This window comes from Lagopus muta, chromosome 2, assembly GCF_023343835.1.
Source record: "Lagopus muta isolate bLagMut1 chromosome 2, bLagMut1 primary, whole genome shotgun sequence".
Lineage (NCBI taxonomy): Eukaryota > Metazoa > Chordata > Aves > Galliformes > Phasianidae > Lagopus > Lagopus muta.
The window spans coordinates 23,072,439-23,098,575 of record NC_064434.1 but is presented as its reverse complement, the minus strand read 5'-3'; the positions used below and the strand labels follow the sequence as shown (position 1 = coordinate 23,098,575).

General features: G+C 37.3%; 1 protein-coding gene across 7 annotated transcripts in view; it reads right to left on the bottom strand.

The window, feature by feature from the left end:
• Positions 1-1,121: 1,121 nt before the first annotated feature.
• The window catches only part of LOC125688955 (muscular LMNA interacting protein), a 96,345-nt gene continuing 71,329 nt past the window's right edge, over positions 1,122-26,137 (bottom strand). For 2 of the 7 annotated variants that reach the window (XM_048935603.1, XM_048935606.1), the window contains 3 exons: positions 8,762-8,818; positions 3,538-3,572; positions 1,122-1,442 (listed from right to left, as the gene is read on the bottom strand). In XM_048935603.1, the coding sequence (XP_048791560.1) occupies positions 3,546-3,572; positions 8,762-8,818 (84 nt within the window). In that variant the 3' untranslated portion in view covers positions 1,122-1,442; positions 3,538-3,545. Of the gene's footprint in view, positions 1,443-3,537; positions 3,573-8,761; positions 8,819-18,397; positions 18,531-26,137 lie in introns of those variants that run through there. The other 5 variants (XM_048935607.1, XM_048935604.1, XM_048935605.1 and 2 more) reach the window with 3 other exon arrangements.

Here is a 26,137-nt window from a genome sequence, read left to right as displayed (position 1 = left end):
AATTTTTTCGTGACAACTTTTGCTCTTTGTAATCTCCCCTTCAAGGATTTTTCTCTGAATTCTTTTCCCATTAGTCTCTGAGGAGCAGACTCCCTAGGCTGTAATTGCTGACACACTCTCCTTTTTCATTCACAGACAGAAGCCATTTGAACAGATAGGGATGTGTTTGTAAAATATGTACAGATGAAGAAACTCACCAAACCAGAGGTAAAGAAGGGGGTCCTTCCTTTGTCTTTCCTACAGTTCTAATAGTTCTTTCTTCTGTTCCTTCTACCCTGGGCCTTGATCTGCTACCTGGACTAATTTAGGGCTAAAATGTACCAAACTTTTCTACAATTCAATGATTCTATTTTTTCATTTCCATTTCCACAGTTCTGCAGTTAAGCAGCTTAAATGCAGGTCCTGTAGTACAAGAGGCTGAGTACCCTTAGGACTATTCCATTTAAACTGACTTTAATGTAAACGTTTTAATTGATGATTTTATAAATTAGTTCATCATTTTAATTTTAATGGAAGCAGCAGAACATCTCATTACAATTATTAATCCTAACCTCAACATGTAGCAGTGTGTGAGGAGGTGAAGTGCTCCCATACAGCAGGCTGTGATGCAGAAGTCCCTGGTGTGCTTGTACCTGTAGGCTGATGTATAAGTTCAAAGGATCGAGGAAGCAGGGAGAAGCCAGTGACTCACACAGGCACAGACAAACAGCGTCCTTGGACTTTCACAATCCGTTTTGAAAGAAAATTATTTAAGATTCAGGCTCAGACAAGACCCAGTCTGTTGAAGCAACACAGGGTCAAAACGAGAACAGCGTAAAGTGTAGAGGATAGTAGTGGTTCATCGAAGTTTGCTAGGTAGAGCTCATAGCTCTGTCTGCCCTCGCCAGCTGGCACTTCCAGGCCTGCAGGGCTATGAGCATCTCATGGCAGGGAAGAGCCTGTAGGTGCTGAATAATTCTATGAGTATTTCACAGAACATAAGCATCTGCGTGACAGCAAAACGTGACCAAGGCGAAGAGTGTGGGAGCAATACTTTCCAATGGGGCTGACATCCAGACTCAGCTGCTTGAAGTACAAGGAGACACATTTACAGAAATGATAATAAGAACCACAACAAAGACTTTGCAACAAAAATACACCTTTATTGAATTTTGACATTTATATTATTTCTAAATAAAATATGCTGTGTTATTTTAGGCATCTTTTAAACTGGCAAGCACTTCAATAAGTGGTATATAAATATGGCACATTTGTATGTGTACCTCAGGGGTTAATTATGCTAGTACATAGAATTATCTTTTGAAATAATATTAGCAATTAGCATACTGGAAGCATTTTTTTTTAATGGTGCTTTAGATAACATGTGTATTGTAGATTCCTTCTCAGCAGAGAAAAAGGCCCAAAAATACTCTGTGGTATGATCTTTCGATCCTAATTTGAGGCTGTAAAAGAAGAGTTTCCAAATGAACAAAAATAGCCAAAAATGGTAAAACTGAGATTTGCAAACAGTGTAAATCAGATAAGCTGGCTAATAAATTTCACTCCTATTTTCACAGGAAAAACAAACAAAAAACAAAAAAAAAAACAAAAAAAAAAAACAAAAAAACCAAACAAAACAAAACAAAAAAAAAAAAACATGAAGAAAAATTCATCCACTTCTCTTGTTTTAAGGTTTGGGACAAAGCGCAGCTGGTACCAGTCCTGCCTTATGAGATTCTTCTCAGCTTTGCAGTAGCCTCAGGAAGTCTGTTGGAGCACTGCATTCCCATGTAGCTGCAGCTGTCCTAATTCTGCATTATGTCCCTCATCCTGAAATTTAGGTCCATTTCTTTCCCTCTCACTCTCAGGGAGGTTGGAGAAGTGACTAATACTCCTTTACAATGATGCATTATGAGGAGATGCAACCAGATGTGGCTCTGCTCTCTTTTTTTCCCTATGTGAAGAAACCGAAAGCTTTAAATCCTCTCTAAATCTGCCATTCGTTTTCCACAGCATCAGTCTCTCTTTCTAATAGTGCTCAGGATGGAACATAACACTGCAACTTGTTCTTCACTAACAGTGAACAGAAATGAGGATTTCCTTTCATTATACTGTAAGCACTCCCTTCAGCATTTCCTTTGAATGGCATTTTTTTGTAGCAGCATTGCTTCCCCAACTCAGATTCAGTTTGTGTTCTCCTGTAATCTTCAGATTCTTTCCTATGTTGTTATTGTCATCCCACTTCTATCTGTGCTTTTCTGTCCCTTGTCATTGTCTTCAGTCCCAAGTGGGGATTATCTGTAAATCTGATTAATGTATTGTCCATTCAGCCGAGCAACTAGTTGTTGTACAGAGCCAGAAGAAAGCATTGTGGAAGTCTCTGTGAGGTGTTTTCCCATTTTAGCAACAAATGATTGTTCTCAAAGCTCAGCTTTCCTATCAGTTGCACATCTACCTTGTGTGTATTTAATTTAGTCCATATCTGTTCTGCTTGCTTATGTATGTCATGTGGGTCTGCATCAAAGAACTATATCAATCATATCCCTTATATCTGTTTTGCTGTCAAAGAAGGAAATGAGTTCAAGTTGATAGGACTTGTTTCTGACCTGTCCCTGTGCAAGTTCCCTTATGTGCTTACTATCTCTGGGTGCCTACAAATGGATTGCTTAATGCTTTGTTCCAGTATCTTGGAAACAATATTAGCACTGACTTTTCTGAAATTATGTAGATCTTCCTTTCGTCCTTTGTTAGACATGACATCATGTTTGCCTTTTTGCAGTTTGTTTTTTCTGTTTGTTTGTTTGTTTTGGTTTTTTTTGTTGTTGTTTTTTGGGTTTTTTTTGTGAATTTCCTTATCATGTTAATTGTTAGTTTGAGAAATAGTTTTGGTTAAGCACTTAAGGGTGTTTCATTGGGATGAAACTAAATACATCCAGTTCACCTAAGTATTCCTTAAGGTGTTCTCTTTCTATTCTCTCCATATTCCTACTCCCAAATTCTAAGAATTAACAGAATTAAACATTTAGTCACAATTAATCTTTTCCTCTGAAGACTATAACCAAACATGTCTTGAACAGTTCAGCCTTTTCTATACAACTTATTTGCTATCCTCCCTTGTTAAGTGCTAAATTGTGTCTACACTCAAGTATAGCACATTATTTGCAACACGGCACTGTTTAACTACAAGAAGCTATTAATTTTAATGACATTATGTGGTTATGCACTCAAATATAAAATAATATTCATTTTATTTTTACTACACATTCTAATTCCAAACCATACCTCAATTCTTTCCACCTGCTTGATTACCTACTTAAAATAAATTCAATTTTGACTTTGTGCTAAAAAGTGAAATTATTCTGTATTTGTAATTATTAATGGAAAGTCACTCACCAAACACAGCCAGCTTATTATCCAAACAATAAATCATGTTGCTAATGCATTCTACCATTTTTTCAAAGCAAACACATATACATCAGTTTGTTACAATGACACTAAAGCTATAGTTACATATTCTAAGTGTTACTGTAATCAAGTCAGAAAAACAGTAATACTCACCATTACAGCTAAACAGAACCTTTTTCATCGGTGACCTGTATTAAAAAAAATAATAAAAAGTGAAAACAAAATGGAGAGGTGAGTTAAAATTGCACTATGTGAAACAGACACAGTAGTGCAAATATTATGCTGGTGGACAATTTCATGAAGCTCTTGGTCTCTGTAAAAACTTTGGTTTCCTGTACTGTTAATTTATAACTATGTTTACAGAGCTCAGGATGTTTTTCATGCACTGACATGTTTGAAGAGGAAATTTCAAAAGACAAAGCATTACTCTGGCTAAATGCACAGCAGAAGATGTTTCAAACTCATGTTGGGTTCCCATTTCTTTTTCGGACCACGTCCCACGAGGACACAGGATGTGGCCCATCTTGTAGTCACGTGGCATGGATATTGCTTTCCTCTACCTTAGGAGCGCTTCCCACAGTCTTCTATAGTGACCACGTACCCAAAGTAAGGAGGAGAGAGGACTGCAGGGTTCTGTCTCAGATAAATAACTGGTGGTACTACTGATTTAAAAAGGTAGTAGTCAGCTGTTCAAAGTCACTGTTCCGGGTGGCATTCCACAGGTGACCATCAGACACCAGGGAGCGGGTGGAGAAAGAGCCCATGATGTCTGTGAATGTTAGTAACTTGGAGAACAGAAACAGACTGCTATGATGAGGATACAGCCCCCATTTTGGAGCTCTTTGCCAGGATGGAGGAATGGGCCAGCAGGAGCTGTTTCAACAAAGACAGATGCAAAATCTGGATCTGGGATGAGTAAGCGAACAATCCCATACAACTGTAGGTCAGTTACTGACTGGCTGGGCAGTCAGAGAGGGACCCAAAGCATGGCTGACTCCCAGCTGAACAGGATTTCTTATATCTGTGTGGTGGCGAAGGCTAACCTCATATAGGGTTGCATTAATTACAGCAATGTCATATGCCATTCCTTCAGAGACTGAGAATTATTATTTTCTGCGGGGTGCTAGCATCCTTTTTAATATAAATTTAGCATGTAGTAGATGCAGTGTAATTATTGTTATACATAGCCCAATAGAAACAATATTCAATACATTCAGAAAATGTTTTTCCTTGCTAATGCATGGTGATCTACTGCCCTTTCATAACAAGAAGATATTGTTGAAGCTGCCAAAAAGTATTACCCAAATACCTGCTGTAAACACATATTTCTTGTTGTAACTGTAATATATTAAATGTTATAAAATTTAAATCATTAGAAATTATTTAAAAAAAAAAAAAACTAACACAAATTATAAACTAATATAAATTATCTATCTGAATTTTTCAGACTTTACAAACATGCCATTTGGACCTCTCTATTTGTAAGACCAGATGTTCATAGCTTACTGTTCCCAATTAGCATCCATTTGTGATGTTGGAGAACTTATCCCAACTAACACTTGAAATTCTTACTCCTTTAATCAAAGCAGTAGATATTCTTATTTGTAATGTTCATTTGCAACATCATTAAATTTTCAGTTAAATGAACTGTTATGATGATATGGAGAGAGCCCAGTCCTTGGCTTGATTAAAATAAACTAAGGACAGTGAGACTACTGATTCAGAGAGGTTCTGTTCATTCTGTTCCAAAATGCTTTTGAAGATCGCAGGTCACATTAAAGCAATTCTCATTTTGGAGGAAAGTGACATCGAATTTAGAACATCCGAGACCTTTTTTGAATGTGTTACTGTTGCCTTTTTCTTTATTATTTACTGCCTTATGCTGCCTTAGTCTCCATGCCTACCCTCAATCTATGCAGTGTTTATGAATAACCTAATACCCTCTAGTTCCTTTGGTATTTTATCAAGTCTGAACAACAGCAGTGCTTCAAATGCAATTCTCAATCTATCTGTGATCCATTTGGCACCAAATGGAAGAAGGTGCTTGAGCAAGGGATCTGACATTACAACTGCTGTGGATAGAGTTCTCTCTTCTTTTGTGTATCTGCGATATCCCTGTTCTTGCTCTGACAAGGATTTTCTTTACTACCAGCTAAAAAAGTATTGAAAGGCACCTTAGAGATGGATCATTACAGAATACCTAAGCACCAGCAGCCCCAGGCTGTCTAGATAACCTCAGTGAGAGAGCGGTCTGTACCATTCTTTTGCACCTCCCTTCCAGACAACACTCAAGTTGGCCTCTGCTCTGCATGCTCACCCCTTGCAGCTTTGCAGTGTCATGGACTGTGGCTCAAAGATACCCTATTTCAGACCAGAATTACTGTTGGCCATATGGAGATAAGATGAAACACAGTGACTGTGATATCAAAAAAGTTGGGATTTTTGTGAACTCTGGGACTTTGTTTGGAAATCCAGATGCCATTATTTTTAGCTGGAAGAACATTACTTCTGAAACTGTAACTTGGGTTGGGTCTTGGTCTAGCATAAAACCATCTACATAAACTCTTTAGTGCAGTGTAATGAGTACACTTCCTTTCTTATATATAGAATCTGTTAATGATTAATAGAAATGTTGACCTCTGACCAGATACACTTCTTAAATAAATAAAGAGCAATATATAACAGAACTTTGGGCCTTACTGACATTTCAAATAATTTATAATTTAAAGAACATTTGAAATTATTATTATTTTTTTTTTAATTGAAGCAGGGCAGATTAATTGCTTCCTTTACTGAAGTGAAATACTGTCTCCACTGAAGTCAATGGAATCAACATTTTCTCATGGTGCCTTTTTATGAATAGTGACCTTACATGGAAAGATGCCAGATACTAAATAATAATTGCAGATTTCTTAGCAATAACAAATAGATAAGACGGAGCAACAGCTGAAGCAAAAGATTACATGAACCTAAAGTAATTGTACAATAGACTTGGGACTTTCCAAGTTCTATATGAATAAAGGTAATGAGTACATACATTTAGCACCTGCATTGCCTTTTTATGACTTTACAGGGACATATGCCCTATGCTCTCTATAAATATTCTGACTCAGTATAATTCTGAGAGTAATTGCACCACCAGTCACACACTATTATGTGGGCAAACACTAGGTTAATTGAAGACTGTAAGTATGGGAAATTACTATCCTATCTCTTGGTTAGTTTTTGCAGGAGTATCCTTCAGATGTCCTCCAACTAAATAGCATTGGGTGTAGGGAAGGATTTTAAAGGGAGGAAATGCTTACTTATTTGTTTTCCTGCTTTCACAGGAAAGAGACAGGCCTGATTTGTTTTGTGTTTTTATATAATGAAGCTGATGCTGCATGAAGAACAGCATACAAAGATAACTTCTTTTTTTTTCTTTTTCCAGTGGTGAATACTTTACTTTGAGGAAAACAACCTGAATTACTAAGCAGAAAGTAGCAAAGACTCTTCTTTGCCATCTCATCCTTTGTAAAGGTCAAGGAAATAATATTTATGTTTCACTCTGCATGTGACCATCTGTTCTTTTTCTGGAAATACATAAATCATACTGACTTTCACACACCACTTTTTTAGCTGTCAGGGAGTAACACTGTGGAGGAAGAAGCCAAGTATGAGCTTACAAGTAATTTTAGATAAAGAAAAAAGGGTTGATGAGGGCAGAGATGGAGAAATACAGACTTTATTACAGCAGTAAGAATAATGTTGGCCTTGTCACTTGGCAGAACTTTTCCTAACCACCTCTACATCCAAACATAACTTCATTAATAATAAAGGATTTACTACGTTAGGTGGAGCCTTTTATGCTACATAACCCCATAAAGCATAAATCCAGCACAAACTGTTGCTTGAGTCAAGAGAGGTTCCTATCAAAAACTTTACAGGTAAAAAAAAATGTAAAATTAAGATTAAAACTGAAAAAGCACCTATCATGTGAGAAGCTGATCAAGCTGTTAATTGTCTAACTTTGTTTTGTGAAGGCACTTGGGAATGGTCTACAGCATAAACCATATAACTGCCCATGAGAGAACCAGGGACTGGCCAGAAAGGCAGGGACTGCACTTGAAGATAAGAGGCCGTGCTGCATTCATCACTCACATTATCTGGTGCTGAACAGTAGTCGATGATCCTCCTAGTGAGATGCTTACCTTTCTTCTTTATTCTTTTTCTATTTCTTAATCTTTTTACAATAGAACCCAAGATGAACTGTGAGGATGTATTAACAGGCTCTGTCAACAAACTGAGAAGACAGTCAACATGTGCCTGACTCCATTCTGCCTCCAACATGTGAAGGTCTTGCCCTCAAAACTCTCTCCACATTTATGAGAAACTCACGTATTTTGTAGCAATTACTGGCAAATGCCCTTTTCTTTTATTAAATGCTCATTTTGCTGCTTTTAACTGGACTAGAATCTTGATTCAAAATAAGAATGGGAAAATAGTGTGTTGCAAAAATAAAATTATCATTTCTTTTTATATTGTTAAAACCATCTAAAAATTTATGACATAATTACAAGAGTATTGCCAGTAACAAAAAGAGGTATCAGAAGCCTGTGTCCTGTGTCATATTCCTGTGTCATAGCTGAACTTATACTATAGGTATACTATAGTATACTGTTACTATAGGTATACTGTTATACTGTTACTATAGGTAGTAAGTTAAGCATTTTATGTACATTTCTAAAATAATGTTGAAAATGTCTTTTAATTATGGATGTTCTATTACAGTTCAAAGCCTGCAGTAAAGAATACAGTAGTTAATCAAATTATATATGTAATTTACATTGAGCTTAGGGATGTGAAAAAGTAAGGAATCCACCACTGACTTTAGACTTCAAGAAGATTGGTGTCTTTCTTCAAAGGCCAATAAAACTGGCACTGAATGCTGATACTGGACAAACCATCTCTCTGCATGCTGTCTGATGTTTTCTTGACATTCCTTTACAAAGTTTTCAACAATTAACTGTCTGAAGTGCTTCTGGCACTTGTTGCATCTTCTATTTAAAACAGAACCCATATCAGTGACAGCAAACTGGGAAATGGTCTTACTACATAATATAGCAAATTCCACTCAGTAGCATCCCAGTAGCACATACCAGAAACCTGAAGTGTAAACATTAGTTTTACCCCTAATTCATACAAACAGTCTCCAAAACAACAGTTGTCTTTTTTCTTCATTAATCACCAAGAATAATTAATGCTTATGTAGCCCACACACTGGACAAAAGCTGATCAGGGGCTCAGTACATTTTCGCTCATCTCATACACATGCTACACAAATAAAAGATAAAAACAGCATGCAAATGCATAAGCATATTAAATGTCAACTGATTACCTCCTTAGAGCTGAGTGTTTCATTTTCTGGAATAGGCACTATGGGATGACTGGGCTGCTGAGCAAGATGTCACAGGTTGAAGAGGTCATGAGGTTAAAAACAGGAAAAAAAGCAACAGTTATCAGTTCAATTTCTATCTATCACTAAGATTTTATAATGAAAGCCAGTATCCCCAGTTGTTCAAATAGCAATGCAGCAATGTTCAACAGGATCTGTATGCTTACTACTCCTTGTCTCTATGAAAACCTCTTTCAATGCATCGCTTGTTCTCTGTCGTATCATCTTCCCATAATTGTAAGGGAGGGATAAATTGCTTTCCACTTTGAAAAAAGTATCTCAAGACGAAATCACAGCAAGAGAATCTGCCTTATATACATTCAGTATGAGATAATGCACATAAAGTTATTTAAAATTGCAGTCATATTTCCATTATTTTGAATATCTGTTTTCTTAAATTAGCTCTAAAAGACCTCTATTTGGTCTTAAATTTCATAAATACAAATCATGCAAAAATTTAAATAAAAAAATATTTCAGTAATTAGCATGTGCAGAACGGAATTTATAATTTCCCAGTATTTTGAGTGTAATAAAGTTTGATGGATGTGACTCAAATGATGAACCATACAAATTACAATAAAATTTAAGAGGACATAAGTAAATAGACAAGACAGAGTTTATATATGCAACGTTAAGGTCCCAAGTTTGTGTTCATATGCAGTAATCTAAACATCTTCTTTAGAGGAAAAGACGGTGAAAATATTGGGGTTGTGGTATTTTAGATTTGTGGAAATATAATGTAGAAAGAACCTTGCAATTTTCAATCTATCAAAAGCCCTTTGTTTGGGTATATAAAATAACAAAATTACAAACATAACAAAATACCTTTGTTTTGGTATTTAGAGCTAATAGTAACTTATCATATGATGCGTTCTTTAAAAGAAATACCGGTCTTGCCCTAGGAAAATTAATTTTTAAACAGAGCTTTTTAAGAAGCTGATCTGTCAAAATGTCTCTATTAGGAAAGAGAGACACTGAAATGAAATTTACTCAGTTTATAATTATATTATGGATTTGCTATTTATTGCTCTCCGCTTTTGTAAATTTTCCCTGCTTCATTTTCAGTGAAGCAGAAGCCAACTCTTACAACAGCAGCAGCAGCTTTGAAACATTTGACTTTTCCTTTTTTTTTTTTTTTTTTTTTTTGCCCCAAATGGAAAGGCAAGTGAATAACTTCAGGTAATACTTTGATTTAATCTACAGGCAAGAGAACAATGTTAGACAACAGAGGGCTAAAGGGGTAAAGAGACGTGACTTTCTTGGCAGCAGGCTCCCTGCCATATCACAGACGTGACTCCTGACTTCAGCCAGCACAGCCACTGAGGCACTCTACTGCTGCAGTGCAGCTCTTACAACAAACACAGGAGATATTTAACAGCCTACACGGGAGAGTGAATTCCCATTTCCAAACCCTGCATGCTGCAGCTACTGAGGCTGGGCAGTCATAGAGTCATAGAATCATAGAATCACAAGGTTGGAAACGACCTCTAAGATCGTCTAGTCCAACTGTCTTCTCATTACCACTGCTACCACAAGCTACTAAACCATATCTCGCAGCTCCTCATCCAGACAGTCCTTGACAATAACATAGGTGCAATATTCTAGCTGCATTCGCAGTATCTTCATGAGCTTATTTCAATTAAATGAAACCTGTGATGAATTACATATTGTCTCATGAATACGGCATCTCTGTATTCCATGAAAAGTAGAAAGAGCTAATCACAAAAAGAAGACAGAAGATATTGATCATTTTCTGCTTACTTGCTGATGTTCAGCTAAGCCCTCTGAGAGGTTCACTTATTGAAAGAAAGAAAATCTCCCAAGTCAGGTAGTGATCTGAGAATACAGCAACTCTTTATTTTAAGTTGCACGTTCAGCCAATCAATGAAAAATGTACTTTTATTTTGTTTCTTGTCCTTGCCTTTTTTGCCAGGATTCATTGCCAACTATTCCCTATTCCACTATATTCACCTAAACTGCCTCTCTAAGTCTTAATTCTTCCTTATGCTGTTTCCTGAGTATGAGGTCTCGTGTTCCTCCTTAGACCTGACCTATAATCATCCTTTTTTGTCCACAAGATATGTTTGCTTCTTTTATTTTGATAGCACCTTCTTTTCAAGCTAGAAAGTCAATATTTATAACAGTCCCCATGGAGAAGGAAAATAATCTATATTTTCTGGACAGGCACTCATAGTATCAATTACTTTGTAGATGTTTAATTGAAGGAAAATGAGTGGAAGGTTATCAAGGCCTTCCCTGATTAATGATGGAAAGAAAAGTTAATACAGGAGTAAGAGAAAAACAGAGTAACATACAGTTTTCTGAAGTGTGCTTTCAAAAGTCATCTGTCACATAAAAACCTCAAGGAGTTATCATAGAAGAGTGCATACATTCTACTCCTCGGATTTCTGAAGATCTGGCATGCCATTTGCCGTGACTTGGGGTCTAGAAAGTCACATCTAGCTAGATTTATTACAGACTTTAAGTGATACTTGAGCAAATATGAAGCACCTAAGAGAAGTACTACATTCCTTTTGCTGGAATAACACTTAGTCTAACAGGTCCCTAAAAAGAAGAGAGCTGGGCAGTAGCTCTGCCTCTGCCAACAGCAAAGGAGATGAGTGTCTTGGCCTGAGTGACTTCATCTTCACAAGCCAATTCCTGTGTTGTTTCCATCAAGTGTCAATGTAACCTGAAATGTATAAGCCTTGCTGTGGAAGAAGCCCCATGCCTGTCCTCAGTGAGTTTAACAAGAGGCTTCAGTCTTATCCTTTCCTCTGTGATTTTTCCTTGCTAATATGATTTTTGTGTTCTTGAATGCATACTGCTCCAGCCCAACGTGCAGGATAGAAAACATGTGCTTTCTGCAGCAATATAAATAAGGACCCAATTCTTCTGGAAGGTGTCTGGGCAAGTACTAAATGAGGGCACTGGCATCTGTTCTTCTCCTCTCTGCAAACTTGTCAGCCCAAGGTATTCAGAGGGTGCTAACAGGACATGCAGCCTAACAGATAGAACTCAGCCTTGCACCTGTCTCATAGTACAACTTACAGACCAAAAAACAACTTACACCAAAAATATTCTCTGAATATGAAGGTCAATTCTCTGCAAAGATGAGCTATCAAAAACAGAATACCACAAAAACAGCTTAAAAGATCAAAAAATGCAAAGTAGGCAGAAGAAGGCAGAATTAGGCATTCCTTACTAGATATCATGTGACTGTCATCCCTCAGTCATAGAGGAATGTGGCCACGTCCACAAGATATAAAGTGAGAATTTGGACTTTGTACTTTTTACTGGAGTGCTGTCTTCATGAAACCTCAGCATGTTCTGTAACTGGCAGTTTTCCATCCCTGGGACAAAGCACCTGGAAAGAAGCCCTATTTTTTTTCCTACAAATTTAGGATTGCATGTTTATCGTGGAGGGTAACAATATTGCTTTTAAAATTTCTATTTTTGATTCTTTTGCCACTTACAAAATTCTGCATTACTCTTTTAAAGTTTGTTTGTTTATTTATTTATTCCAAGCCTCACTCGGTCTCTGGTGAATTATTTCTAAGGACAGTGAAAGAATAAACTAGACAAATATCTAGTTGTGGTTGTGAAAACTGTACTGAAGAGATTAGAATATCCTGACAATATATAAGTATTTGCAGCTCATAGGCTCAAAGGGAAATTATCTGACCGGCTCAGCCAAGGCTTAGACAAGAATTATAATATCTTAGTTAGACCTTTGTTCATTTGATTCTGTAGAGTAATCAGCAAGACATATTTGCCTTTAAAAGGTCAATTTACCTTTATTGTACTATGAATCACAGCAGCCTCTAAACTAATATAAAGTCCTCTTAAGTGTTTTCAATGTAAGACCTTTTTCACAAGAATAAGTTACTCTCAAGAGGATCTGCAACCTTTGCTAATTGAGAAACAGATTTAAAACTCTTTGGAACAAGTAAGAGGTGATCACAGAATTGTAAGATTGGAAGGGGCCTCTGGAAATCATCCAGTCCAACTGTCCTGCTAAAGCAGGTTCCCTACAGTAGGTTACACAGGAAAGGGTCCAGGTAGATTTTGAATATCTCCAGAGAAGGAGACTCCTTTGCCTCTCCCAGCAGCCTGTTCCAGTGCTCTGTCAGCTTCACTCTAAAGTCACCTTCACTCTCATGTTCGTATAGAACTTCCTGTGTTCCAGTTTGTTCCTGAATGTACGTAATAAATAAGAATGTTTCAAATCATAGAACATATACTTATATACCATTCTTTCTAAATACATCTTTGTCTTTAATCTAATTTAACAATAAATTTGGTACTTAACACTCATAAAATATAGGATAATTCCTTCTCAACAGGAAAAGTTACTAATTTCTCACTAGTTTGAAGACAAAAAATGTTTGCTTACAAAGGCATAACAAACACACTGTTTTTATAAAACTTTTTCATGGATAATCACTTTTTCTGCATAGAAATGCATGAAAACTAGGGTACCAAGAAATGGTACAACATCCACATCAACAGAGAAAAGACTACTTTCAGCTAAAGAGAAAAAAAATAAGTAATGGAAATAAACAGTTTGTAATTATGGTACATATTGTCTTCCTGAAATAAAACTCTATAAAATCACTCTCAAAAATGCAGTTTTTGAGTTTTTGAGGTTATTTATTTAACCTCAAAAATAGACTAAGTAACCTATTTTTTGCATCTACCATCTCTGTATGAGAAGAAACACGAAGTAGAAATAGTGGTTGCAGGACCTATACTGTGCCTTCAACTGAGAATGCAAGAAAGCATATTTGCTCACTTCATCATTACTATACATTAATTTTACTTTGCTTTTTTAACTCAAAGATTTTAAATCTCTTTCCAGATACTAATTAGTACATGCACAAGACAGACAACGTACGCAGACACTCTTCCCTGACAAGTTCTCACAGGATAGAGCTTTGGAACGTCATCAAAGCAAGATGCAATGGAGGAATTTTTATTAGCATAGGTGGAGACTGCTGGAATTGCAAGGTTTTGTGAAAGATAGGGTACAGCTGAAGATGCACACACACTCAGTTTCTCCTGGACTAGCCTTTTTGAGGCCTTCTTAGAGTTCTCATGGAAGGCTAGTCTAAGAGGGAATCAGTTGAGAATTTTCTGCCAAAATTATTTATTTTTTAATGAAAAAATATTAGCAACAGAAAAATAGAAAAGTAAAGCTTTCTGAAATGAAAAAAAGAAAAAAAAAAATGAACATCCACTTTTATTTCTCATGTGCACTCCAATTCTCACTTAGAAAATAAAAAACAGAATGTTCAAAGATACGAAACCTTGTCCATAACCACAATATTGTGTTCTCTGACCTGAGTGTTTCTTTCCTGATCATTTCCATAAAATATTGAAGTGTAATTTCACTGTCAGTGCACTTTATGGAAACTATGGGAAGAATGTGAGTTAATTGATTTCTGTACTTGGTCGCTAGGATAATTTCACTCAAGTGTTTGACTGGAGCTGATGGCCAAGCAGGATACCAAGCCTGTACGGAAGACTCAAGACACTAGAATCTAAACTTATACAAGAAAAGAAGTGAGGCAGAAGTGTAGAAAGTGTAATGATACAGATTAGTACTACCTGCTTTGAATTAGTTCACATAACCTGAGGCATTTTGATTTTAGAGGTATTTCAACATTTGCAAATTTTCATCTGTATCAGGAAGCAAAAAAAAAAATGGCTTAGAATTTTCAGCATCATGAGCATTTGAAATTTTCTTGGAATATTGACTGTGATCTATTTATGAACTGACAGAAACTGAGTCACTGCTTTGAAGAGGTGCATGCTTATGTGCCCCAAGAAGGTCATTGTTCATTGACTCAAAACTGCCCAAGAACTTTATTTCTTTCAAATTCCAGGCAAAAGCATGAAATGAAATGAATTTAATTTTCAGAGCTGATTTCCCTCTCATTTTCTTCCGACGTCAGAAGCACGACTGAATAAGAATTGTTTTCTGAGCAAGTTTTGAATGTAGCAAAGTTGCATTGACCTCAGTTTTGACCTTAGATGCTTTAAACCCATGACCCCAATTTTAACTGAATCATCAATCTTCATAAGTATGTATCTATAACTGTCAACTAATATAATAAAAATTGTATAAATATTCTGTCTAACTACTAAGATGATAGCCACCACTGACACCTGAAAAAGTTAGTACAATAATTTGCAGTTTATATGACCTCTTCATCAAAGTTTAAAACACTTTGCCAAAATAAACTCCACAGTAGTGCCTTGAAGATCATAACATTTATGAAACATAGGTAAATAATATTTGTGCTGTAAGCACATTCTTGAAATTTCAACAGAACTAACTGTATTGTAATTTATTTTTTTTTTAATAACTGGAATCAGAGTTAATTAAGGCTATATTACAGAATTCGTAGTATACCAATACCTGCAATAAAAGTTAAGTGATTTCTAACTGCCTAAACTTTTCCTTTGAAATTTAGTTTCCAAAGGTTCATCAGCTTTTAATGCTTACTCTCCCTTTATGACTCAGAAGAGTTCTTTACAGTCTTAAAAAGCAGCAGGAAATTCTCTAGAAACATTTGTGTTCACTTAGTTCTAAGATATCATCTTCTCTATAGCTCTGGATATTTTGAGGTTGCTTCCATTCATTATAATTTTCATCCTTCAGTCTGTGTTTCAATCCATATGCTTTTCGACTGTGTTTTCACTGCCTTTGATAAAAAGCACACAATTATGCCAGGTGCTCACTTTGGCCACAATCCCAGGCAATGCTACAGGCTTGGGGCAGGGTGGCAGGAAGACGGTGTGGAAGAAACAGACCTGGGGATGTTGGTTGATGCTTGGCTGAACATGAGCCAGCAGTGTGCTCAGATGGCCAAGAAGGCCAGCAGCATCATTGCTTGTATCAGAACTTGTTGCTAGCAGGAGCAAGTAAGTAATTGTCCCTCTGTGCTCAGCACTGGTGAGGCCACACCTTGAGTACTGTGTTCAGCTGTGGGCTTCTCACTACAAGAAGGATCTGGAGGCCCTGGAGCGTGTCCAGAGAAGGACAACAAAGATGTGAGGAGTATGGAGCACAAGTCTTATAAGGAGTCAGCCTCTTCTCCTGCATAACTAGCAATAGGACTCAAGGGAACAGCCTACAGTTGTACCAGGGGAGATTCAGGTGGGATGTCAGGAAAAATTTCTTCTCAGAAAGAGTGGTTAGGCACTGGAACAGGCTGCCCAGGAAGTGGTTGAGTCACAATCCCTGGAGGTATTCAGGAAACATTTAGATGTTGTACTAAGGGACGTAGTTTAGTGGGAAATATTGCTGGTAGGTGTATGATTGGACTGGATGATCTTGGAGATCTTTTCCAACCTTGGTGATTCTATCATTCTATCATTGTTTTTCACATAGGTCACCTGCTCGCTAAGTCTTGTTTGAAATTTTTTCACATATTTTTGCTTCTGTTTTTATAGTTTTGTCTTCTGTTTTTATTACTATCTTACAAGAAAAGTCATGGCCCTAGGTTGCAGCTGCCATTTGCCCAACTACTAATAAAGAATTATCATTTCCTTTTTCTCCAGTTCCAAATTCCCTTGGGAATGGAGTTGTATCCAGCCCAAATCCAGCCCATGGATTAAGTTCCTAGCAGCAGCAGTAGCAGGAGCCTCTAAGCTATGGCAAGTTCGCACCCACCACCATGGGGTGTATCATAGACTCATCTTCACAAACCAATAAAGGTGTTAGAAGAAGATATTAGGAGTGTTCTAGTGTTTCAGCTTCAGAAAGGGTTTACTTAGCTAGAGTCAGATTTTCTGTGACATTTGATATTGTATGTGTTAAAAATGTCCACCTGAAATCCACTGTGCAAAATCATCCTAGAAGGCCAGGCATAAAACCAAACTCAAGATTTAGATTATGTAGGGACTTCTAAAAATGAAGGCAAAGCATTTTAAAGCACTTCCTGGTGCTTAAGACTGCTTTAGGCTATCCCAGCTCATATAAATGAGAAGGAAGAAGGCATCAGAAACAGTTCTAATTGCGTTTCAAGAGAGGAAACCTGTGCAATTCTGGGCACAGCATTCACCATGCACATTTTGACTTCAAGGAGTCTGATCCTACTGTGTTCAAAAAAGCAGTGCTTTGTGTGAGTGTTTTCTAAATGGATAGAAAAAATGCCAGGCTTCTACCTTTAGCAGCTTCTCCTAGTGGAAATAAAGACAGCAAGGCTCTCAAAATTGCATAACTGTCCTGGCAAAAAGGAGTCACACAGCAATCAATTTCTTTTTACCTCCAGATGAGCTGTCTCTATACAAGTGGGTAGCAGAGATCTTTCCACACAGTGCAAGACTTAAGACATCCCCGTGCTAAGTGCATGTTGCTGCCTCTCTCACTGAGCCTGAGCTCCCTTCCTGTTCTGTTGATAATTTGATGGCTTTGAAGAAAGCAATTGATTGCCAAGTTAAGATATTTCTGAAGTGCTCTAAGATAAATGCTTTTCTTTGAAGATATGCTGAGAGAGAACTCCAGGAGTATTTCCTGTGGCCATTATCAAGAAACGTCACCTAAGTACGGTAGGATTAAAATAACTCACCAAGCCCAAAGAATGGGAAAAAAAAGTAAAATAAAAAGGACTATACAGAGGACACATACAGAGGACACAGAACATTATTAAGCATTAATATGTTCACAGCTAGGAGATCTAATTTATAGCACAAAACTAATTACCTGACTTGTTTTTCTCTTTTTTTTCCCTATACTAAACCAATAGTTCTGGATCACAGATAGCAGACAGATGATCAACCACAATACACCTACACAAGGACAGATGCAGAAATTCAGCATTTAAATATCAAAGTTCAAAAGAGAGAAGGAAAGCCTCTTCTGGAAATAAAAGCATCTGGGATGATGTCTAGGAGAAAAGAGCTTTTCCATGGCAACCCCGAAAGGCTGCTGCATTCACAGAATGTCAATTCCCACTATGCAGCTATTAATCAAACTCCAGTGAGGAGGAGATTGGGCGGTGAGGTAAACACCACTGACCTCATTTAAAAAAAAATAATAAAGATTCTCTTTAAATATTTTGCTTCCTTATGAGCCTGCAACTGATTGCAGAAGGCTGCCCTTCCAACAAGACAACATTTAGTTATTTCAAGAAAACTCTATTTAGGTCCAGAAAAACAAATGAAAATGTCTTCAGTCTAAACTCAGACACCAATAGAAATTTGTCCTCTGAAATATTGGTCCTGTAACACCTTCTTATCTGCCTGATAAGGAATGAAAATAGTCATTTTTTAACGCCTCCTCTTTCAAAAATCCAGACCCTCCAATTCATTTTCAAAACAGTGCTGCTATATATTTAACTGACAGGAAGATTTCCAGAGAGGCAAACCTGAACTGTGGACTCAGCCTATGCTGACAAAAACAGAAAAGGCAGTTTGAAAGTGAAGGGGGACTGATAGACAGCCCCAGCTGTGTAGTTTCTCCCCCATCTCATCTCTGCCTTTTTCACTTGGACAGTTCATTGCCTTCTACTTTCAAAATGAATACCTGTTTCACAAAAAATAATGCCCTCTGCCCTGACAGATACTTACATTAATTGTGCCTCTACATGCTTCTGAACTTCTGTGACTGATCTGATGGACAGAAAAGAAATCTCCTTTCCCTTAACGGAGTAAATGACTCAGTTGTAGCTGAGAGAAAGAGGATCAACAAAGCAATTGACACCTGTAAAATGAAAGTGCGCATTTATCAGGCCGTCCTGATTTCTTGCAGCTCTCATGTGCAAAAGATGCCTAGATTGGTTGATTATACCGAGATGTCTCAGGACGAGAGAAAATCAGGCTCCCTTGGCACACCAGGGTATATGCAGTGGACATACATCCCTGAAGACCACCTAAACAGGAATGCAATACAAGTGGCAGAAGCTATTTCCTCCCTCAGGAGGAGACTCTCAGAATCCCTAGGGAGTACCACAGGGCTTGTGCTGGCAGCTGAGCTGTTCCACCCTACACAGTCATCAGATAAAAACTGGGGGGATTCCCCTCAGAATCAAGCATTGGAATCAATCACAAGGCTAAGTGTTACTTCAGACACTCTGTCACAACAATAGTTGCAATCTAGTCCACCTTTCAGAGCTACTTCACTGAAAAAATGGGCTTTTCTAATACAAGAAGCTCAACTCATTCAATTATTTTATTTCAGAAGAAACTGAAGCAGGACTCCTGTTTGCTTTAACAGGTCTGCTGACTAAAGAGAAAAAGACATGATCATCTACTGCCCATTGTAACCATTTGCCTGGTAACAACCACCTCAGAAGTGTGGCTTGTCAAGAACAAGGAGTGTAGAAATCCTTTCAGGTCTGTTTCAGTTTTATTTGTGAAATTCCATCAGCTATGAAGATTCAGGTAGCTGGTGGGTCTTCAAACAAGAATAGTCTAGTTCTGGGTCTAAGATGCCTACAGCACAGTATCCTTTCAGTAAAACATTTCAGATAGACAGCTGCCATTTGTTTATGCTCTGAGACAAAATATATATATATTTATTTATTTATATATTTTAGGAGCTCATCACCTTTAGCTTCTCTAATATAAGAAGCAGAAACATGATGATACTGGCTTTGTGTTTGTTTTGTTGGTGGCGTGTATGTTTTCTTTCCTAAAACCTCATTTCCAAGCAAATTCTTGCATAGGGTAATTTTGAGGTTGAAACTGCAGGTGAAAATTAGCAACTCCATTCACCAATATGCCCTATCCATCGTCAAAAGTATTTTTATAACATATTTTAAATGAGCTAAAGTATAAATGGCAGTGAGCTTTGCCCTCTAGTGGAAAATGTAGTAAACTACAATAAACACTTGAAAACACAACTTCACCCTTAATAGTCTCTTGGACAGTTCATTGGGTTGAAACTTTAATTATGTTCATGCATACATCTGGACACTATCTTTCTTTATTGTTTCTTTTTTTACTGAGTGTTTGCTGAATGGCTGGAGAGGCAGCAAGTAAGTCAAGGTGCACATTCCTTATCCCAAGGAGTGATGAGTAGTAAGGGCAAACCCAAGGAAATGACAGTCCCTGTTTATTACAGAATAGAAATAAATTTTCTAAATATTTATACTGCTTACATAACAGGTCTAACAATTTTAACTATCAACTTTTAGGATACATTTGATGTTAAGTTACAGTGACAGTTCTCCAGAGAGTTCCCAAAAAGGATAGTCGTCTCAAAAATTCTTCTCATTCTCCCCAGTACTGTTTCAGAAGATCAATTTTTATATATTTATTTTTGGGGATCTTAAGGGATTGGAAGACAGGACTAACTAGTTTAATTAAATTAAGAGTAGCCCACAGAAAAAATGCAATGGTCATCATTTTCTGCATTCTTGATCAAAGTCTAGAGCCCACAAAGGCTTCATCTAAAACACAGATCTCCCAGTGATCTCCCTTGATGACATAACCAATTAAAATGCTACTGCTGTGAGAGTAATTCAAGGAAAATTAAAAGGTCATCCAAGGTTTTCTTTGATAGAATACAGCACTCTTCAGTGATTTCTGGGCTATGGATGCTGCTGCTCAACCATTTAAGGATGCAGATTTAAAGAAAGACCAAGTTCAATTTGAAAATAAGAACTTGCATATATATATATACATATATATAAACACACATAGGCTGCACCAGAATTAATACTTCGCACCTTGTTATATTTGCCAATAATGTCAGAGGAGGATGTTCATAATATGGCAGTAAAAGTTGAACCTTCCCAAAAAAATATTTCATTTTATTTGTGTGTGACAGATGACAGCAGAGGGGCAGTCTGACAAAATGGTGTCTGACATGGAAGTGCGTGTGAAGGCATGGATCTGAATTCCTTTATTAATTAATTCCTTTATTAATTAAAATTCCTTTATTAATTTCCTTTGAAAAAAAATGGCAGCTATCAAAATTCACTTGCTGAACGTTTACAGAGACCAAACACCAGATGTGAGCACAGTGAAGTGGTGGGTTGTGCGTTCCAGGGGCAACAGCAACAGTGGGTCACCTCTGCTAGTGCAGATCTTTGTGAGAGCAGCATGCAGTCTCTTACTCACTGCTGGTGAGGAATGCATAGCCAAGAGCTGTAACTAGGTTGAAAAAAAATAGTATTTTGTAGCTGAGAATTTGCTTTATCGAACAGTGTTATAATGCTTTTTGTATCTGTTGTAGTTTCCATGGAAACAAATCAGAGGCATTACTTTCGGTGGATTCTATGTGTGTATGTGTGTGTAGATATATATATATTTATATATATATATATAAAATAGGAGTTCTTTACAGCTATAGGAAGAACCCTATTATGTACTTCTGCTAATATTGCATAGAGGATCTGAGTATGGGAGAGAATTTATGAAGTAAACATAAAATGAAAAAAGTCAAATAGATGGCATGGCTCTTGTGTTTACATTGTATAGGAAGAACGTTTATCAAAGAGGTGTGGCTGCATTCATCATTTTGAAAATTCACAAAGTTTGCTTGGAATAATAAAAGTTAGTTGAGATAAAACTTAAAGATTCAGAGGTCTCACAGTCTTGCCCATATGGATAGAACACAAATGCTTGGGCTATCCTATGACCTCTGCATTCAAGAGAAGAGCTTTGGATGCAAGTGCTATGAGAAATTAGAGGAACCGCACAAATTTTCCATGTCTAAGCAATTACACAGCAAGGGTATCAGTGATAAAATGACTAAGATAGTATAAATGTTTTTGTTAATATCAAGTTAATTATTTTCAGTCAGCTCTCTAACCTGTCTTCCTATACAAATCTGAGTTTCTTGCAGTGTTCATTGTCACTAGAAAACACCTATTTTCATTACAGAAGATGGATTCAGTCATCTTATGAGATGTTGCTTGTTAGTTTGTGTGAATGCCCTGCAGTGAACCAGGAAAGTTGCTGAAAAAAACTTGATCATAAAATCATTACTGCCCAAATAAACACGTCAGCCCCACTTAGCAAAAATTAAATCAGGAAACAAAACCCAACCTAGCAAATATGAAAAATTCAATTTTGCTCAGAATGCCTAAAAGACAGAATGGAAAACTGTTTTGCCTTTTTTGTTGTTTTTATTAATGTAGTTGCTATTTTGTGTTCACCCTAATTTATAAACTCCACAGGGCAGTAGGAAGTTAAATCATGACTCTGTCGATGTTGCCTAGGAACTTAAATTCTGTTTACAGTCAGGGAGAGAGAGAGGCATCTTCAGGCATTTCCTTCAGAGTATAACTACTGGCTAGTATCTGTGGAGGTGCTACTTCTCTCCCGAGCAGTCTTAGCTCCCAATGGGCTGTGTGAATTTAACTCTGGTGCTTCCCCTAATGAGGAAACCATGATGTAGCCCAAAGAAACAGTACTTAATATCAGTGTTTTAAACTCTGGCACCCCAAGTGAAACAGACTATACATTTCAGAGTGAAATTTTCTCCCCCAGCATTGATGGTTGAGAATTTCCTGTCAGATGCCCAGAGAGGTTGTGGATGCCTCCTACCTGAAGAATTCAAGGCCAGACTGGGTGGGGCTTTGAGCCACCTGGTCTAGAGGGAGGTATCCCTGCCTATTGCATTCATGCAGGATGATCTGAAAGGTCCCTTCCAACACAAACTATTCTATCAGCCTATGATTCTGTGAAGAAGATATAGACAGGATGCAACTGACAGGTTCAAACAGCATGTCTTCTTGGGGTTTACATAACTGAAGTGTTTCTAATACCAAACTGGGGCTTTCTTGAGTCACTGTAAAGATCTAGTTACAGCTGCCTTTTAGAGAGAACTCAGTTAAGACACAGGGTCTGATTTTTGATCTTATAAATCTCACCAGTGAGTCCTGCTCCCAACATGCACTGACTACTGAGATTTTGTCTAACACCTTCACAGCTATTGCAAAAACTATGGAAATGTCAGTAAGGATGTGATTCCTATTACACTGGCAAGAGACAACTGTTGGTCAGAATGATAGAAAAAGCTACTGTGAAAAGCTTGCCCTTCTGTCATGTTAATCTCCCTTCCCTCAGCCCCCTAGCTAGTTCTAGCTAGTATGAAGGAAGTAGAAGTTCACTGAAGTTCCAATAGAAGTTCACTGAAGGCAGGAAAAACTGTACTATCTCCAGGGATATGAAGACATTCATCTGAGATTATTTCTCAGGTCACGTGCCAGCACTAGTGACACAGCAGGATCCTGCCTAGTTTTAAAATGGATAAAACCCTGATGCTACTCCTGAATCACACCATAATTGATGCTCAACTTATAGTACAAAGTGTTGTGGCTGTAATGGCTATAAGGATTCTCATGAACATCGTGTGTGATGGAGGGCAAGTGGCTGAACGATCAGGAGTTTAGACAGCCAGTTCAGTAAGGGAGGTAAAAGGAGGATGTAGAGGGGATTTATTTGGAGAGAGCAGTTTAGTTGGAAAAAGAAAAAAAGAAAAAGAAAATAAATTTAGATCAGAGGATGAGGGAAAAAAACATCTTGGTTACAGTTCATTAGGTTCCATGATTAACTTGGAGAAATAACACATCTTCATGCTAATACAATAGCTCTATACTAAGCAGTTTTATCAGCATGTCCTTGCAAATACTTAGACAGACATGTATACACACAGAATCACCATAGATATCCCTGTTGTGCTTGTCACAAACCTGCAGTTCAGCTAAAGGGATAAAAAGGAGAGCCCAAAGGGATCCTGTGCTACAATATAATGACAATAGTATGGGGCAATTTTCTGAAGTTTTAGATTGGGATTAAAACAAACACTAAATACAAAATATGCAAAACAAAGCCTGTACTACCTATATTCTACCTGGAAAACTTCAGGCATTTTGTCAAATTTCCAATAAGCCTTTTCAGAAATTCAAGAGTTAACACAGAATGGGTGCTCATACACTGAAATTCTGAGAGTTATCCAAAGTCAGCGGTAGCTACAGTAAAAAGAAAACAATATTTATGTGCTTTTTGTATGCAGAACAGACAATAACCTTTAAAAAAACTGACTTTCAAAAGACTTGGGATAGATTCAGGGAAGCAAATCCAGCTTTTGGTACCAGTGTCATGCTGCCAAGGCCTCAAGGCTTTGACACAATTCATCCTGAATTTGACTGGCTGTTGATGAGAAACTCCTTCCCATGCTGTGCCTTTGAATTCAGTACTTAGAAAATTTGTGACAAAGTCTGAAATTAGTTCGAGCAGAAGCTAATGCATTGCCTGAAAAAAAGTGTGAGTGTGAGTATAGTTTTCTCAATTTGCACTATTTAATCAAACATACGCTGAGCAAAGGGAAATAAAGATTAACAATGAAAATATATACTACTATGGACCATCAGCATGAAAACAGCTGTCAGATAAAGTATTTTGTTAAAATTGAGATGTCTTTTTCCACATGGCAAGACTTATCAATGAAGTAAAAAACAAACAAGCTACTCTGTCATGCAAAAAAAACCAACTGTGTTCAGCATAAGGAGGTAAAGCACTTACAGGGGAGGTCAGCACTTATAGCTGTCTGCATCATTATGTCTCAAAGCCAATGCCACCCACATGGCTACCAGTGCTCAGGGTCACATTGGCAGGTCAGGCAGGGAGGGGAAGTATTGCAGAGGTCTAAGAAAAATCAGGAGCAAGAAGTTAACAAAGATGATGCCATATGGAACCCTGCTAACCTGTCATTAATGGTATTTGAAAGAAAAAGGAAAGAAGATGCATACAGAAAGGGAGAATAAAAATATTAAAAGGTAAAGCATGACTGGAAAAAAATCTCAAAAGGAAAAAAAAAGAGATGGGATAAGCAGTTTTGCCCTTGGATATAAGTGCTCGCTAAGTCCTTACTCAAGTACAAGTGGAACAGCTCTAGTACTCCAGCAAAAAAAGTCCATCTTCTAGGTCTAAGTTTTAATTACCTCCATCACCCCATTGGCTGCACTACTTTTGATGCAGTAAGGGATACAGTTGGTCTTCTGTGCTACAAGTACACATTGCTACATATCCTCATAAGCTAACAAACCTACAGTTGGAGATGAATACTGCATTTTTTATGCTGTTCTCTGAGCCCAGTTTTACAGACAGTGCTGCAGCCCTTTTATAGATACTAAAAATCACTCAGGAGAGCTTTAGAGAAACTGGAAGATTGTGAACAGTCTCCTGTGGCACCAAATTTCTCCTCCACTCTATAAAAGAAAGATCTTATATCAGCACCATAAACTTACTCTGACAGACAAGAGCTGAAATCATGACCATGTCCTGTGATGTTCAGCACTTCAGTGTTTTCTCCACATTTGGCTATTGTATTATTGTTATTATATTAAAGCACCACTAGAATTGTATACTTTTTCCTCACATAGACAAAATGAGTTTTTGTTCAGCTAGTGTATACATCTGAATCAAGACCTAAGTAGTATCTTTTTCACAACACAGATGTCTCAATAGAGATATCAAAAAAAACCCTACAAGTACTTTACACCAACATGTAAACGTACTTATCCTAATCTAGGAAATAGAATAGGAGAAGAATACTTACTTATCTGTACTTTAAAGCACATGAATTCTTTTAAATAAAGGAAGCAAAACTGTCATAATGAAATTAATTTTTCCATCTAGCAAAGTACACAGGTTCATTATTGAAATATGTACATATATATTTACATAAAATAACATTTGGCTTTTGTTATAACAACCACATATATTCATGGATTTATTACACTCTCAGTGCTTCAGTAATATGTTTCCATATCTAATTTATATCATGCACACTTAGAAACTTGAGATTTACAAAATGTCACAGATAAATTATACCAATTTCCATGTACAGTAGCTCTGAGAAATTGTAGACCTAGGATTTTGTAAGTCTGCTTTCAAGTAAGGTCAACAACACCAGGGTAACTGGTGTCCAAAAACAATTCACCAAAATGAATGCAAGTTGGTTTGTCTCCACAATTACCTTCAAATGTCAGAAAACAAGCAGAATTGTCCATCCCCTAGAAGTGAACAGAGAGCAGGTAAAGGGCCATGAAATGGAGAAGCCAAACTGATCACTCCTTGCTCCCAAAAGGGGTGGCCTTGTTTCCAGTTCTCTCTTGTCCTTCCTGAACCTTGGAAATACCTTTTCTTATAAATACTCAGGAAAATTAATCCATCACCTCACCATTCCAGCAGAAAACACTCTTCAGTTTGAGTTGATGTTTTCTGCTGTGTTAATTTACTGCCATGTTACAAAGTTGATTTAGCTCTGAAATATACAGACTGGTCAAGGGGAGGGATGCAAAAAATGAAGACTTTCTGTCGGAAGCAGAGAGAGCAGGAAGAACAGATTTGTCT